The sequence below is a fragment of the Fusarium proliferatum genome (genome assembly GCF_900067095.1).
Source record: "Fusarium proliferatum ET1 genome assembly, contig: FPRO_scaffold014, whole genome shotgun sequence".
In the NCBI taxonomy this organism is placed as follows: domain Eukaryota; kingdom Fungi; phylum Ascomycota; class Sordariomycetes; order Hypocreales; family Nectriaceae; genus Fusarium; species Fusarium proliferatum.
The window spans coordinates 49,837-66,732 of record NW_022194803.1 but is presented as its reverse complement, the minus strand read 5'-3'; the positions used below and the strand labels follow the sequence as shown (position 1 = coordinate 66,732).

At 50.6% G+C, this 16,896-nt stretch overlaps 5 protein-coding genes and 1 non-coding gene across 6 annotated transcripts; 4 read left to right on the top strand and 2 right to left on the bottom strand.

Annotated features, from left to right (window-relative positions):
- Positions 1 to 74: 74 nt before the first annotated feature.
- FPRO_04169 (uncharacterized protein) lies at positions 75 to 1,625 on the bottom strand (the record flags this gene model as incomplete). The annotated part of the gene is made up of 1 exon (XM_031223700.1): positions 75 to 1,625. The coding sequence occupies one exon, from the start codon at positions 1,623 to 1,625 to the stop codon at positions 75 to 77; it is 1,551 nt and encodes a 516-aa protein (XP_031089033.1).
- Positions 1,626 to 2,860: 1,235 nt separating this feature from the next.
- FPRO_04170 (uncharacterized protein) lies at positions 2,861 to 3,808 on the top strand (the record flags this gene model as incomplete). The annotated part of the gene is made up of 1 exon (XM_031223699.1): positions 2,861 to 3,808. The coding sequence occupies one exon, from the start codon at positions 2,861 to 2,863 to the stop codon at positions 3,806 to 3,808; it is 948 nt and encodes a 315-aa protein (XP_031089032.1).
- A 357-nt stretch (positions 3,809 to 4,165) lies between these two features.
- Positions 4,166 to 4,281, top strand: rrna7. The gene has a single exon (XR_004093521.1). It is a non-coding gene; the product is annotated as a ribosomal RNA (ribosomal RNA).
- Positions 4,282 to 5,752: 1,471 nt separating this feature from the next.
- On the top strand, positions 5,753 to 7,573 carry FPRO_04171 (uncharacterized protein; the record flags this gene model as incomplete). The annotated part of the gene is made up of 1 exon (XM_031223698.1): positions 5,753 to 7,573. The coding sequence occupies one exon, from the start codon at positions 5,753 to 5,755 to the stop codon at positions 7,571 to 7,573; it is 1,821 nt and encodes a 606-aa protein (XP_031089031.1).
- A 373-nt stretch (positions 7,574 to 7,946) lies between these two features.
- On the bottom strand, positions 7,947 to 11,521 carry FPRO_04172 (putative RPN2-26S proteasome regulatory subunit; the record flags this gene model as incomplete). Its single annotated transcript, XM_031223697.1, has 3 exons — positions 7,947 to 8,360; positions 8,409 to 11,319; positions 11,382 to 11,521. 3 exons carry the CDS (start codon positions 11,519 to 11,521, stop codon positions 7,947 to 7,949), a joined length of 3,465 nt encoding a protein of 1,154 aa, XP_031089030.1.
- Positions 11,522 to 13,829: 2,308 nt separating this feature from the next.
- FPRO_04173 (uncharacterized protein) lies at positions 13,830 to 16,476 on the top strand (the record flags this gene model as incomplete). The annotated part of the gene is made up of 3 exons (XM_031223696.1): positions 13,830 to 15,734; positions 15,792 to 16,265; positions 16,318 to 16,476. 3 exons carry the CDS (start codon positions 13,830 to 13,832, stop codon positions 16,474 to 16,476), a joined length of 2,538 nt encoding a protein of 845 aa, XP_031089029.1.
- Positions 16,477 to 16,896: the final 420 nt, after the last annotated feature.

The following is a 16,896-nucleotide window of genomic DNA, read 5'->3' as shown; positions in this document are numbered from 1 at the left end:
AACGGCCTATCATAACCATCGTTGAATATATGGTACACATCATTTGTTTCTCCATTTTCCAGCCACATGCCACGTCAATACGTCGTCGCAGCGTCTCTGCTCAAGACTCTCTTCTTCTTCTTGAGCTTCCCCTTGCCGTAATTGCTCTTGAACCACGCAATAGTCCTCTTGTCCAACGTATCGCCCTTTGAGCCCTCCTTTCGTAGATCCTCACTAGTCCGCTCCGATAAGCTAGTCGCACTTCTCTCGCGAGTGCTCCTCAGCTTCTGCAGATCGCCCACAATAGCAGGGAGGATCAAATCTCCGCTTGCGTCTATGCGAGGAGGCGGAAGCTGTACGCAGCCTTCCCAGATGCGCAACGAGCTGGGGATGTCGTTGGTAGCGGAGACTTCGTGGTCGTCGAGCGCAAGATTTCCATCGCCCGTATCGATGTAGGACTTCTGACCGGCTAACTTGGGCCATATCGTTGATGGCGCAACACGGTATGCGTATCTCTTGGTGATCTTGCTGTTATTCGAGAACAACGTCCCCATGAATGGCGCTGTGTACTTCTCGCTGAAACCGCACATGCGGACCGAACCAATGCGGCCCTTGAGATGCAGGATATTGTTGCAGAAATGGAGGTACGAGTCGGGACAATACTCTTCCCCAGGTGCTACAGTTGGGTAGGTTGGACTGATTGCATCGGATAAAGTTGGACTTCGTAGGCCTCCAGCGTCTTCGTCGAAGTTGAATCGTCGGGGTGTTGTCGCTGTTGGACTGCACGGCTCCGGTGTTTTGGTGCTTCGCGATGCTGATCGTGATGCCGGGCGTGAACCTGGTCGGCTACTGATGGCTCGTGGCGGCGAGACGATGGCTGCTTGGGGCCGTCTTCCGTGGAATCGTCGACAGAGGAGTATTAGGCTTTCCATGGGACACGACTCCTTTCGCTTCATTTGTGCATTGATGAAATCCTGGAGCAGTTTCTCTATCTGCTCAACGTTTGGCGACAGCGCTACAGCGCCAGGATCAGAGCCGCAGCCCAAGTGCGTCATATCGAGTTCGATGACGATGTTATTTGCGTACATGCCGTAGTTGTTAAGCCATGTTGTCGCCAGTGGACTCACCCTCGGCCCAGTGAATGGCGACAAGACGGCGTGTAGTTTCGTGTTCTGCAGAAATGTGACGAGAACGTCCGCGCGAAAGTCGAAAGATACTTCAATGTAGGAAGATATTTGCAGTAATGTCGATGAAGGTGACTCAAAGTCCTCTTTGCGCCAAACATCACGGCTAAGTGCATGTTTGTTCAAACGCAGGGGCTTGTCGCAGGGCGGGAGTAAATAGCGACAGATCCGGTACCGCACAGAATCAGGAAGTCGGAAATACCCAGAACTTGGTTTCTTTCTCGCATGGTTCTCATAGAAGGATTTAAGCACTTTTTCGAAGCTCCCTTTCTCAAAAGCGCCGTGATACACAGCATCGAGTGTCCGATCCCAAGCTGGGAGCCCTTGACGATGCGCACTCTGCGAGACACCCAGCCCAGGGAACACAGTAGAAACAGGCGTAGAAGGCTGTGAGCGGTTCCTCCAAGAGGATGGATTAGAAACACTTCTTGTGCGCGCTTTCGCACTGCCTTGCAGGGGCATTATGAGGTCAGCCGAGTTGTTGTGGTTATGATGCAGAGGTAAAGACTGGAGACGCACTCATCCTCAGAGTCTCGAGACGCTCAGAAATGTCATTTTTGGTCTTGATTGAGCCGACGCGATGGAGGAGGGAGGTTGCAGATGTGGAGGGCGATATAGAAGGCGATGATGATACTGGAGTCCCCATTGCGGTGGCGCTGACACTGACACTGAGGCTATCGCTGTCACTGCCCTGGCACTGGCACTGGCACTGACTTTACCCATTTCTCCATACAGACTGGATCAAGGGATAGGTAATTAAACAATGCAAGGTCCAAGATGTGAGGGATTATTGAACAAGTCATTGTTTCTTGTGCTAAAGCTTACGTAGAGATAAACTTTGGTCCGTCTGGTGACTTACAAATAAGACATCTAGTATGAGGTAAGTACAGGTTAGGCAATCCCTAACGTCGCCGTACGATTCATGTAGTCTATTCTACTGCCCATACAGTATTTGACAGCGGAAAGTTACAGTCTTATCTGCCTGAGGCGTCTTGTTGTTTCTTCTCTGGGTATCCATTTGCTGCTAATCTTTATCTGGAAGTTATTTCACTGAGGTACCTATCATATCACTTACTCGAAACGAACTCTCCATCCTACAACGGCACTTACACTTCAGGCAAGGGAGACATTCGATACTTTAACTCCGATGCATGAAAGTCAGAACGACCAATTTCATCATTTGTGCCACTTTTACTTTCCAATATGGCGAATACAAGAATTATGGCCAATGTGTGGTCCATAGAGTCTGCTACTTGTCGTGGAAGACATCTTGGTTCAACCTTGTAAGTGACTACAACGAAGAGGCTTGTTCCTCAAGATTTTTATCTGAAAGGATTGAAGTGTCGTGAATTCTCAAGAAGTATGAATTGGTCTGACCTCCAGAAGAAGGAGGAAGTCTATGAGTGGAGGGCCATGCAGTCAATGCCTTATCCCCAGCAAAACGCAGTGAGTTCTTCAGAGTAACTCTTTCTAAGCACGAAGCTTTCGTGCGTGCAATATCCAATATTCTCACAAACTTTTGAATGAACCTGTCAACATAAAGGTAAACATCTTTAAATACGTGACGTCTTCCCTCTCCTTCGACTCCAACTTCTCTCTCCGTTTATCCTCTAGTCTTTCCGTCTCTCATGACTATAGGATCTTATTGGACTCCAGGTTCAGCAAACATCACTTTCATCAACTTGCTATCCGCGATCATGTTATCCTCAGCCCTTATAACGGTCTTGGACCCCAATGCCGTCATCCCTTCATTATCTACAAGAGTGAGAAGCAGCTTGATCATGCCAACTCAAATATTAGTCGCCCGAAACTCGACTGGAAACACAACAACAAACACAACCGCCAAAGCCAAAGACTCCCCGATCTTCAACCCCGACAGCGAAGGCATCATTTCTTTGGCAATTCTTGCTGGCATCTTGGCCTTCTTCGTGGGACTCGTACTCCGAGATCTGCTTGACAGGCGACGCACTGGCGAATTCAAGGAAGACAAAAGGAGCTGTCGAAGGTTTTTCCGAACACTCTTTCACCTGCCTTGTCTGATGTGTAGCAAGGACAACTGGAAGCAACTGTGGATCAAGTTCGCGAATCTCTTCCGCTCCAAGGCCAACCAGCGCGTGGTGAAGAAGGCGGATCAGGACGGAATCGAACTGGTCCAGAGACTCGAGAATGGGAAAACCGTCGGGACATTTAATGGTGCCTGGTCGCCCAAGCCGGCCTCTACTAGGAAGAGTGGTTCCAAAGGCAAGGCCGTCGACACTACCGTTCTCCCTCAGGTAGCCGATTTCAGCGTGGATCATGGCCAAGGCGGCCAAGGCTTCGAATCTACTCCTGTACGTGGTGCCAGCTCGGGGTCTATCCGACACGGCTCTTCTGAACATGACAAAGCTTTGGGCATCTACAATCCCAGAGATATGTGCGCCAAACAGACAGGGTCCAGCTCGACAAATCACCACCACGGCGCTGGTTCGAGTTCAGCTTCAGCCGGCCCTAGCCATTGGTGGTCGTCGGGTCATGGTCATGGTCATGGTACTAGCTACAGTCACAGTCATAGCAACTCCCACAGTCATGATCATGGGTCGCATTCTCATGATTTCGGCCACACTGACTCTGGTGGCTTTGATGGATGCGATGGTGATGGCGACTAATACAGGTTACGAAGTTACGAATAGGATGCTTTTAGATTCTCTGTACTGGTTGAGAATCACCGTCTGGTTAACTGGCTTTGGGTGGATTAGCCTTACTGTAAGAACATGCTGGGTATTGATTGATTGTTCTGATGCAAGAATCTCGGTGGCCGACACGAAGTTTTCGATCATCAGAGCAGTCTTGGATGGGTACACTACTGGGAACGCAATACACTGTAGAATGCTAGTAGAAATAGAAGGCAATGTTTATCGGCCGTCTAGCCACCTGGTGAATGTAAGTCAAGAGTTCCATATTGGGTTCCTCCACGATTGAAACTTCGTCGATATCTACTGTTGCATCACCTCTGTCTATCACATACGACCAAAGCTCGTAGAAAATACGGGATCCCGTCCGCTCTCCCATAGTCAAGCTGCGAAGCGCTGGATTAGTAGTTGGGTCGGTGACGACCAGCGAATCCCCGGTGTTGTATGTTCTTTTTTGTCAATTCTTCTTTTTATGGATAAATTGCGTGATCACTTATACATTTTGACCGAAGTGTTATGTTTAGGTGTAGAGTCAAGTTAGTGGATGGTTGGTGTTGATAAGGACGAGAAAGCCCCCCCTCCTCTAGATTAACAACCCAGAAAACATCGAGCGTAAGCAACAAACACAGTACAAAGAGACATAACGGAGACCACGCTGACCAGGCCTCAGGCATAGATCGGATTAGCACTTTCTTTGACAGCTTGGGATTAAGAACTTGATGGTTCGCATTAAAGAACTTAGCCTCCAACCCTATGCTGTAGCGACGGATGCTGAAGACATTAAATCTGGTCCGGTAATGAACCGTACATGATGAAGGAAACGAAGAGGTTTCTCTTCTTGAGTCGGATTTCTTGCATTTCTTATGCAAAGTAGGTGCAGACTTTCCCTGCTGATGATTATCCTTGCCATGATCTACAGAGTGGTTGCTGCCGAGTAGACTATATGGTAGATGAATGCCTTTGGCATGGGGCAAACAAGTACGCGACAAGCCATGCAGCAAGCCAGCAGTCTCAACAATCAAGAGGAGTATCATATCTCTTTCCATATTTGTTGAGGGACAGCAAGTGGCCAACGAAAGGCCAAGGACAAGTTTCCGGCGATTGGCATCTGTGCAACTTACACGGCCACACCGTACACGAAGCTGTTTTCGTGCGCGGATATCAGTCTGTTTGCCAATACAGAGCCTGATTTAGTGCATTATCTGATTAAGAAACAGCCACTAAGAATTTCAACCTGTTTATGCCATCTTGCAGAACGGGCGTTGTCCATCTGGTCAAGAACATAAAAGATATCGATCGATATCTTGGTCCGGGGATTGATACGAGGTTACTAACATTTGGCTGACCGGCAGTTGTGCTGCTTAAAAGTGGCTGCAGGGCGATTACAGGGGTCTCGTCACTGAGCCGTAGCACCCTCAGGGGCAGTTACCTTCCATTCCGGGCGTCTTTCGGCGTGTCGACCAATGGCATTATCTTGGGATGTGTCAAGTGACGTAACATTTAATAACAAAACAGTCGGCGATTGCAATTTGATCGGCGACCAAAATATTGTCCATGCTCTGTGAACCCAACCCAACCTCAAGAAAGCGACTGTAACTCACGATGCTTGTCTCGGCATCTCATCTCAGGTAATTGCTTTCTTCTGACTCGTTCCTGTCGTTCACGTGTCACGTTGCTCACCGCTGGGCTTATCATGAAGTAGAGAAGGGCTTATATAAAGTGAGATTTCTCATCTCACTCAAAGTTTCCATGATTGTTCTCCGAGATATTCCCCGACGTCATTTTTGTTAGAGTTCCATCGCGAGTCCACTGTGACGTCTACTAGAGATTTGTTTCGTTTGCGACGACGCTCACAAAGTGTTTTTGGCGATGCATTGCTGCTCCTTATTGAAGTGATTCTCTCTTAATTCTTCTGTAGCCATGTTCTCGCGATCAACACGGCGCTTGGCCAGTCAGCTACGACCCCTACGATCTTTATCTATCCCTGCATCACAAGCTCCCGCGAGGGTACAATCTCGCACCTTCGTCGCAACACGACTCACAAGATCTGCATCAACAAAACCTCCCGCCTCCGATAACTCTGCGACGATACCGAGGGATCCAAGCACTTCCTTCGCATTTCTCCTCGCTGGAGCAGCTTCCTTCTACCTCGCATACAGCTTCGCGCAACAATCTCCTACACGATGCGACGCCATTGCCCATGACGAAAACGACCATGATCCTCGAGATCCTTCTCTTCCTCGATATCGCATCAACGAAGTGCGCAAGCACGATGCTCATTCTGATCACCCCTGGGTCATCCACCGCGACAAAGTCTACGATATAACTGAATGGATTGGCGCGCATCCTGGCGGAGATGTTATTCTTCGCGCTGCTGGTGGCTCCATTGATCCCTACTGGGATATCTTTTCTATACACAAAAATGACTATGTTTACGATATTCTAAACCAGTACCTAATTGGGTACGTCGATCCGGCAGATCTCGTCGATGGGCGACCGGCGCGAGAAGAGATCGAGGATCCCTTCTCGGATGATCCCGTTCGACATCCGGACTTGATTACAATGACGCAGAAGCCCAGAAACGCAGAGACGCCAGCCTATGCTATGACGAACGATTTCCTTACGCCTAATGACCTTTTCTACGTGCGCAACCACATGTGGGTGCCATCAATCGCCGAGGACCCAAACAACCACAATCTCACAATAGAACTTCCTGACGGAACCACAAAAGAATACACCCTCGCTGACCTCAAGAACCGATTCAAATCCCACAAAGTCACAGCCTCTCTTCAATGCTCTGGAAACCGCCGGCAACACATGAATGAGGAATCAGGTCGCAAAACAAATGGTCTTCCGTGGACTGCTGGAGCTATCTCAAACGCCTGCTGGGAAGGCGTCTTACTCTCGGACGTACTGGCAGATGCAGGCTTTGATCTGCATTCGGGCCTCACAGGAGAATCCGAGGCAAAGCACGTTCAGTTCAACGGCCTAGAAGCTTACGGTTCATCGATTCCTATCAAAAAGGCCATCGATCCCCAGGGCGACGTAATACTCGCCTACAGAATGAACGGCCAGACTCTCCCGCGCGATCACGGGTTTCCTCTACGAGCCATTGTTCCTGGACATGTTGCTGCACGATCTGTCAAATGGTTGAACCATGTCACGCTGAGTGACGAGGAGAGCACATCTCAGTGGCAGCGACGCGACTACAAGTGTTTTGGACCGAACCAGACCAAAGTCGACTGGGATTCAGCACCCGCCATTCAAGAATTACCTGTCCAAAGCGCCATCACAAAGTGCAAACTTGGCGATTGGACAGCCGAGGATGGCAATTCCCACACTTATACAAAGCCAGCTTCATTGTCTGGCTACGCATACTCCGGTGGAGGCCGCGCAATCGTTCGCGTCGACATATCCTTCGATAACGGCAAAAACTGGTCTCAAGCCTCCATTCTTCCCGACTGTTCCACAAAAGAGGGCGAAGAATCCCCTTGCTATGGTCACGCAGCCTGGGCATGGCGGAGATGGAAGTTTGACGGTGCGGTCCCGTTGGAGGCGTTTGAACCCGCACCATCAGGGAAGCGATGTGCGACGTTTGTTGTGAAAGCCACAGACGAGGTGTACAACACACAACCAGAGAGTCACGCAGCAACATGGAATATTCGCGGTAATCTTGCTACAGCGTGGCATCGCGTGAAGGTCTGCGATGATGGTCCTATGGGGTCAGAACCAAAAGCGTAGAATTGGCTAAATAGCATTAGCGATGGATTTTGCAATTTTGGCTGGAGTTTGAGAGCAGGCGAATGGGTTTGTTACAGGACGAGCTATACATGGCAGTCATTACAGCCATACACAATGAGTGCGTAATTATTAGAACGACTTACGTCAGAGTGTATGATCGTTCTTTAATCTAGTTGATGACAAAATAAGATCACAGGTGGTAGACCACCCAATTCTATTCTCGACTAAGTGAATACATCGTCCCCAGGCATATTGTACATCAGCCTTCGCTCCGTACCCGCTCTATTCGCTTGATCTGCCCTTCTAAGTGTACAATCCAACTATCTCCACTGTATCGTCCTCACTTTTGAACTGTTCCGAGACATATTCACGCCTACTCGTCATCTTCATCGTCATCCTCCCCAGCATCGGTGAAGTACTCGAACTCCTTAGGAACAGGGGCCTCTTCATCGTCATCGGAATCTTCATCGACAGCGGTCAGTACACCCGCAGCGGCGGCGGCGCCTGAGGCGTTACCGCCAGGAGTCTGGGGCTCAGCGTCGAGCAAACCAAATGGCGAGCGACCTTGGTTGCGAAGCAACTGTCCGAGCATAGCGCTGTTGGCTCCTCCTCTCGACTCGGCAAGACTATCAAGCACAGCACGCTGAGCCCCGCCTCGTCCGCCTCGTCCAGTTTGTTGACCAGCCACAGGGGCCCGTTCCGTTGTGACCTTCTTGAGCTTCTCCTCAAGTAGACTCTTCTCCTCCTCGGGTTCGCTATCAAGCAGTAGCAGGGGACCACCAGTAGGCTGTAAATGTTAGCAATGCAAACGACGCAGAAAGACTTGTATGCTCACCTTCTTGACGGGCTTGTATCGCCCAGCGGGGAAGCTGATATACTTCAGTTGACCAGGAAGAACTCGGGTCATGTTCTCGATTTCGTAGCCAACCTTCTCCTTCTCGGGCTTCTTCTTGGTATCGGCGGAGGCAGCCGGTTCCTTCTCTTGCTCTTCCTTCTTATCCTTAGCCTCGTCCGCCTTCTTGTCCTCGTCCACGTCCATCTTGTCGCCACCACTCTTAGCGGGGGCGGTATCGATTTCCATGCTCTCTCTTCGCTGAGCGCGCTCCTTCTTCTGGGCTCGTCGTTTGGCCTGCGCAGTTGTTGATAAAATTGCGGTGGCAATCAGAGCAGGACCTTCTTCGGTCTTGACTTCTTGCTCAGGAGGGTAATCGAAGAGGCTAGGTCGTGTAGCACAGTGGAACTTGAAGTTGGGCATCTCAAGATCATGATCAAGTCCAATGATGGAAGTAGGAGAGAAGCTTAGCGACAGGAAGTGGGTAAAAGGGAACCAGTACCAATATTGTGTGAACACAGCCATGCCAACAATGCCGGCCATATTGAGGTTGCCAGTCTGGGTCTGGAGGCCGATAGTGCAGTTGCGGCCACCAGCGTCAATGATACCAAGCGCGAGAGCAGCACCGAACTTGGTCATGGCATCCTCGTGACGGTCGCCTACTACCTTCTTCAGAGTCTTGCGGATCGATGAAACCTTGGGGTTCATGACCTCGTTCTGCTGAACAAGAATCATGGCAAGAGAGATGAGGGCACCCTGTCGGACAAAGTCTGTGGGGTCCTTCATCATAGGTTCAAGCAGGTCAATGGCCTCGTCAAGACCTGTGCCAGCGCACGAGATACCCAGAGCCATGGCGGAACCGTATCGCACGTGAGGGTTATATGATTCGGAGAGGAGCTCAACCATACGAGGCACGCTTCCGGGCTTGCGGAAGAGGATGAAACCCAGACTCATGACTGCGATACGACGGACATCATCATTGACGTCGCTGACAGCAATATGAAGAAGCTTTCGGATAGCCTTGTTGCTACCTGTGCCGCAGTAGGCAAGAGCAACAGTCATGATACCACCGTATCGCAGTGTGGGATCGGGGTCGTTGAGAAGTCCTTCGATAAGAACATCGGCTCCTTCTTGGCGGCCAAACATAATAAGTGCCATACCAATAGCAAGGCCACGGACAATCTTCTCATGAGTGGTTTCGTGGGCATATGTAATCATATCCTCCAGAGCCTTGACATTTCCGGTGCCAAGCATGATAAGACCCATGGCCAAACCAACAGCCTCACCATTGAGTGCAGAATCCTGAAACAGTATTTCTCGAAGTTTCTCAAAAATTTCCCAGTCGCCAGTGGCCATGCCAGCAATACCCAGACCCAGAGCACCACCATGCTGAACGACCTCTTCTTCAGCCTGACCAAACTGCTCCTTTAGGTAGTCCAGAGCATCGGCTCCATGGTTGGCATGGATCAGTCCGTAGGCGTAGAGAGCACCGCCCTGGCTGAAGATAGAGCCACTGCTGAGGCCACCTTGCCGGGGAAGATAAGGTTCGAGGAGCTTTCTAGATTGAGAAAGGTTTCCACGGTGAATAACACCGAGAGCGGCGGTCGCCGTGAACTTCGACCAGTTGACTGCCTTGCCTAGCCACTCCAAGTTATCGCGGAAGAACTTGTCGTTTGTAGTTCCTTGGTTCATAAAGGCATTGCAAAACGTGACAGCAGTGTGGAAGATAGAGTTTCGGCCCTCAAGGCTATCGCGGACCTTGTTGAGGATGCTCAAATCGGTTCTGTTGTTGCGGTAGAGGAACTCAAGGTTGAGACGGATGGTCTTGCTGCCATCAAGAATTTCTCGGATATTGGAATAGGCCTTGGATACTGGTTCAGGGAGCTCGTCTTCGGGGTCTTCCTGCTTATTCTGAAGCAGAGATTCGCTCTCGTTGGACTGTTCGCCGTTCTCGTCTGACTCCTTCTTAACAGGCTTGCTAGCTGGGAGTGATGCAAGAACCTTGCCGAGAAATTCCTGTGTACCATTGTCGTAGAGGTCGAAAGCAATTTGATAGGCGTTGGCGATGGAAGAACGGTCGCCCTTTTCAACAAGACTGCGCAGCATGCGAGATGCTTCCTCATCTGAGTTAAGGTAAACGACACACTTCGCGATGGCAAAGTAATCCGGGTTGGGAATATCGTTGAGGAGATCGAGAATAAGCCTCAGAATTTCGGTTCGGAAGGCCCTCTCTTGGACGATGTCCATGCAAATACCCAATGTGTACTCCATTAGATCCTCTGCCGGGCCAGGAGAGTTCTCGAGAGGGTTAGCCTTGGCCTTCTTCTCATCATCGCTAGCGCGCTTGATGACGCTTCGAAGAACGTCGAGCTTTTTGGCCTCAACCGCAATACCCACCACTTGCCTGTAGCGGCCCTGCTCTAGGCAGCTTTCGAAAAGCCTCTCAACAACCCTCTGAAGCGAGCTAGTAGCCTGGTCGGGGAGCTCAGCAATAGAGCCAGAGCGGCCTTGCTTAAAAGCAGGCTGGAAGGTGGCCTCGACCATCGTGTTGTCGATCGAGTCACGGGAAAGAAGAGACTTGGGAGGTAGTGTTGTCTGCGAAAAAGGTGTGGTGGGAGACATGACAGCACCCTCGGCGCCACTCGCGAAGGTAGTAGCCAACTCGGGGAGGTCGGTGTTCTTTGAAGCCTGAGGAGCCGCCTTCTTCGCAGCATTTACTGCGATGTACTGGTCGACGCATTTAGAAATAATGGTCTCCTCAAACTCGCCAGGGGAATCGAGCTTGAAAAGATCGCCGGCGGCGAGGGCAAAGACCATGCTATCATTGTAGGCTTGGAGATGGTAGTAGACCTTGGCAAGGACAAGAGCAGCGAGTTGACGCTCAGGGAACGACTCGTCCTCGTAGAGTGCCTCGCTGGGAGACAATGTTAGCGAAGCTTATCATACCATGAAAGGCGAGACGCGAAGATGACGTACATCTGTGTCAACACAGCAGCGACCTCAGTCCAGACGGTATCGATATCGTCGTTGAGGGTCTGCAGAGCGAAGACCTTGAGTTCGGGCTCCTCGTCGGTAAGGAAGGCGAGAACGCCGGTAGCCGAGACGATACCGGGCATCTTGACAGAGTATGAGGGATCGTGCGGGCGTGCGAGAGAGGTCCGTAGCAATGCGAGCGGCGATGCGAGAGGTTGCTGGGGTAAGAATGGTCGAGTAGTAGAAAATGCGTTATTTCCGTGTAGGCCCAATGGCATAAACAGGACCCGGGAACGGAATTATAAAGTTTGTGCAGAAACAAAGGAGATGTCAAGAGAATTGCAAGAGTCGGAGGCGATGAATTGGTTGGTGTTTTGCTCCAGCAGGGTCATTCCGAGAAAGGTCCACGTCAGGCACAGCTCTGCCTTGTAGTAGGTGCACGGGCCAACCAGAGCTCCAGGCAGGAGCAGAATTACATAAGCTCCCTACTCCCCAGCACAAGCACGTGATCATGGGATGTCTCCAAGCAACAACCCCAAGTCCAAGATAGCACGCGACAGGGAGATGAATTGCACCATGCAACATTAGGTACCAGAGCGCTGAGTCGTTGTGGGGTTCGAAAGGTCGTGTGGATGTAATCATTCATTGCTCGCAGACCGGCCAAATTTACAGGCCGCCTCAATCATATCTCATAATTCCTCCTCCATACATACGCAAGAAAGTTACTCACCAAAGCCAGATTCGCCCAAGCTAGGTAATCATGCCATTAGCATCATGTGAAAAGCAGTACAAAGTGTAGAGGAGAACCGCACAAGTCGAAAGAAAATCCTTTCCCCGTCAATTGGGGGGTTTCCCCCAGAAATGCTATGTTAGAAAGAGGATGCCTTCAGAATGTTTTCTTACTGACATGAACATGGGTAATCAAGGGGAACATGTGACCAGGACAGTGATGATAGCTAATACCGATCAGAGAAACAGTGTTCAAGAAAGCTTTCTGGAAACTTATCCTACTCCTTGGCGATACAAGCGAGGATGTCGCTCAGGCGAACTACCTGTCAAATATCACCATCACTCTTACACAGCTGTCTGTTATCTAGGCTAATATAGGCATTGCAGACTTGAGGCTCTGCCCTAGGGGAGGAAACAAAACTCGGGGCCTCGATCCTAAATGGCAAAAAGACTTAGGTAACTTAGCATATCTAAGTTTAGTATACCTTCTACTGAGTTTATTTTGATGACCCAAAGCCCTAGCCAAAGGCCACATTAACATTGGCCAAGGCGGCATTGGACTAGCAAGCTAGAGCTTCATGTGATACGCCATCAGCTTTGGACTAAATTTGACTAGATTCCGATGTACAGTATACACGATTCTAATGCACGTACTGCCGCAAATACATTTCAATGAATTTGTGGCTAGCGCTCGTGCCTATGTTGCTATTGTGAAGCTGAACTCCAAATCCCATGGAGTTCCGCTACCCCTGGTTCGTAACTCAACTATGACGTCGAGTACAAGTTCCTTTTGTATGAGAAACATCCGGGTTTTTGGAGCAAGCCAATACTTACAAGAAGATCATATAAACATGCTGATTTGATAAGGCTGATGTCCTTTAAGCTTAAGGAGATTGCAAAGGACTTGACCCTCCACAGGAATCAGAGTCTGACCCTGGCGTTTGACTCTGGTGCAATTTATCTCGGGACATATTGAAAAGTGACAAGTTGCGTGTCTCATCTTTAATTCGCTAACCTGATTTGCGTAATGCTAAGCCTCTCCGGGGGTTGATGATCGGTACCTAGATCTCCATTGAGCTCGCAGCACGGGGCATGTACTGCTAGTAAAAAATGTTTGGGGAACGCTATCACTAATAAAATTTGTCCCTGGGCCATGGTCAGTACGTACAGTTGAGTTAGGTGAGGTAGTACCGCCCGTGGGCATATCCCTGGAGCTCTAGCGTCAGGCTGTCGCCTGTCCATCTTTGTTTGTCGCCAGAAAACGACGACAGGACACCAACACAAATATTAATCAATCTCTAGAACTATTCCAAGGCGCGAATAACCTCCAGCGCACACGATCCATCGATAATATCATCCGAACGAGCGTCTTTCAGCCGCGTCCATCTGTTTCTGTACGCGATTTCTATTCGCCAATCGTCAATCGTCAATTCGACAGCGTGGCAGCCTCGCCATGGCGACGTAGAAACATCCCAACCAGTCATCCATGTCCACCTGCGCCGTCCTCCTCGCGCGACAACGAACGTCCTCCATCGCCTCAACAGCGTCATAGATCTATATCAGTTGAGGACAACATCTGTCTATACTCAGTTGCGCTCCCGCCGCGTCGACTACTTGGCTCAAGACAAGCGACCTGCACTGCAATTGCTTTGTGGTCTCCCAACTTCGAGGCGTCGTGTTGTCGCAGAATCTTCATTCTTTCCTCATCACGACACCATCGCCATGGATCTCCGCTCAGTCCTCAATACGTCTGATGGCGGCGATCGCGCTCCGGCCAAACCTGCGCCGAAACCGCAACCGCCGCCGCAGCTACATCAGCAGCAGCAACCTCACCCCCAGCAGATGCCACGACCATCGCAGAGTCCGGCCCAAGCACCCGCTCCTCCTCCGTACTATCGCGAGTACGGCCGCCATCCGCCGCCACAACCTTCGCCAGGCAAACCGATGCCCCAAGAATATCCTCCACATACTGGCCATCCTCATCACGCTCAGTCACGACCACCGTCGCATCCTCACCCATCTCCCCATCAACCACCGCCCGGTGCGTATCCACCACAATCTCCGTACCAGGCTCCCGGGCCATATCCAGGACGTCCTGCACCCCCTCCGCTACAGCCAACGGGCTCTTTTCACGATCCACGGTCCCCAAGCGTCCAGACTCCAGGTCAATCCCCTTATCGAACATCAACGACTCCGTCGGCCGTAGCAGCTGCCGCAGGCTATCCTTTTCCACCAACTCAGTCCCCTGGGGAGATGGCCAGTCCAGTCCAACGGCACCAATATTCACCTACTCAATACGCAACCCGTGAAAGCTTCTCTCAGGGCCCACAAGGCGTGCCACCAGGCCATGCACCTGGTCATTATCCTCCGACTCAGCAACAACACCCACAAAGCTCTATCCCACAGGCTCAGCAATATCTGAATCAACGTCCTCCCTCAGCTAGTCATTCTGCCCATTCTACTCCGACTCCAACATCCGCTCAACCACATCATCCCTACAGCTCTTTTGCACAAGGTAGTCCTGTCACAGCTTCGCGCCCACCGCCTGCCGAATACAATCGTCAACCTTCGCAACCACCCACGCCTGTCGGTCCTCCTTTGTCTGCCGGATCTCGACAAGCATCAGTTACTGGCGGTTTTGCACAGCCTTCGAGTCCTTACCAACAAAGACTTTCCTACACTGGAGCGCCCATACCGCAAGCACAGGCACAGGTACAAGCACAAATACAAAGCTCACCTCCGCCTCCGCTTCACGCGAAGCGCATATCTAGTAGCTACGGCTCGCCCGCTCCCGACATACACCGACGATCCCAATCGCATAGTGAACGAGCTCCCAGCCCATCCGTTAGCCCCAAATCTCGAGTTCCGTCGATTCAAAGCAACCACGATCCACTTGCTGCATCGGCGGCAGCAGACGCCAAAGCCAAACTAGCTCAATCGGCTCCTATACCCCAACCAGCCCAGCCAATGGCCATCGACACAGAACGCGCGGCAACTCCTGCCAAGCGCAAGCTTGAGGATCGCGATAGCCCCAGACAAGAGCCCGAGGAGAAACGAATGAAGCCCAGCGAGGTTAACGGCGGCGTTGCTGTGAAGCGCGAATCTGAGTCGGCTTCTTCCAGTGTACCGGCAGCTGCGGCGGTCAAGAAGCGAACACGCTACTCACAGCCGCCTATCTGGGCACAAGATGCTCGAAAAATAAACAGCATGCCTACGAATGCGAACTTCGTGCTGCAAAAGAGAGTCCATTCACATCTCAACGGAAAGAAGGAGAACGCCCGCCCCAGCCGCCATGCTTCGCCAGAGACAAACCGGGGCAACCCTCCTCCTCACGTTCCCGCTGCTGAACCAGGCCCCCAAGAGATTCTTGGACCTTGGGAACCGAGTCTTACTGGCCTCAAACCTTTTGAGGACGTGTCAAGACAAGTGGCTGATTTCCTCTTCCTCAATGTTATCAACACTCCGGATATGAGGGAAATCAGTAGTCGCGGTATCCAGTTTGAAATTGAAGCGAAATTGGGCACTCTCATCGACAGAGATACCAATCAACGAGTTGATCGAGGTATTGCGTCTGAATGCATCTTGATGGACAACAGCCGTGTAGCTTTTAAGAGTAGCATGACGGAAGTGAGTGTTTCGGCATCTTCTTCATTCTTATTCTTAACGTTGCTAATGGTGTTTTAGGGCTCACACAAGAAGATGAACGACTACCTTAACGAACTAGTCAAAATCACACATCCCATGAATCCAGTTGGCAGCCAACGTGTACCCATCGTTGCTCTGCACCGGAGAGAGAGAGACCGGTTTTTCGAGATTCCACCAGATCTACAAGCAAGGATACCTGGATGCGTGCGAAGCCGACTGGGATCGCGAAGAGCAGTCCGCGTGAGAGTCACATACAACCAAAAGGACAACAAGGTCATTGCCAAGATCATCAAGGCACGCGTATCTGACCTTGATATTCACTTCCCTATGTTGCCAATGGATTGTCGAATCAGTATCAACCTCGAAATGAACTGGGACGGCTCGGTGGAAGAACTGGAGCAGCTTCCAAATCGTGATCGTGGGGAAAACCCTGAGCGAAACAAGGACCGACTCAGTTACACACACGGACCCTACCAGGTTGACCTCACGCAGGTCATACAAGATCGCCACGGAGTAAGCTCCCAAAGCCCCAGACAGCATTTCGGCTCAACTAACAATATTGCAGGTAAAAGAGAAGGAGCATGAACTTGAGATTGAACTCGACTCGAAGCTACTGATCGACCAAGGGAGCAAGGCAGCGAGCTCAAGACCACACCGCTATCAAGAGCTTGTGGAAGGATTTGTGGACAATATACGGCTTCTTACACGTAACGTGGCACACTGAACGGCAATAGATCATTTTAATTACCGGCGATAATCTTGGCTAAAAGGACGGGGTTCGCGGCGCTGTGTTTACAAGAGTTGGCTCTGAAGGAATACCAAGAATAAATCAACTTATCTTTTGTGATCTCAACCCATTTCTATGATGTTGAAAGCTGTCCTTCTGTTTGCGCAATGTCGCGCTTGATGTACAAAAAGTCCGTGGGTGGAGGCAACGAATGATCGCAACCTCATGTACAACTCGAGATTTGGCTCAAGTTGTCAAAGTAACAGTAGATCAAGACATGGGTACGTTACCAACAGCTAGGCCGATAGGAGTCCAACAGATATGATTTCTTCACGGAAGAAGGCACAGTCAAAATCATTGCGGGCTACATAGGTTTGGGCTACCCTACATCATCAGGATGTTTTATCTGCGAATCGA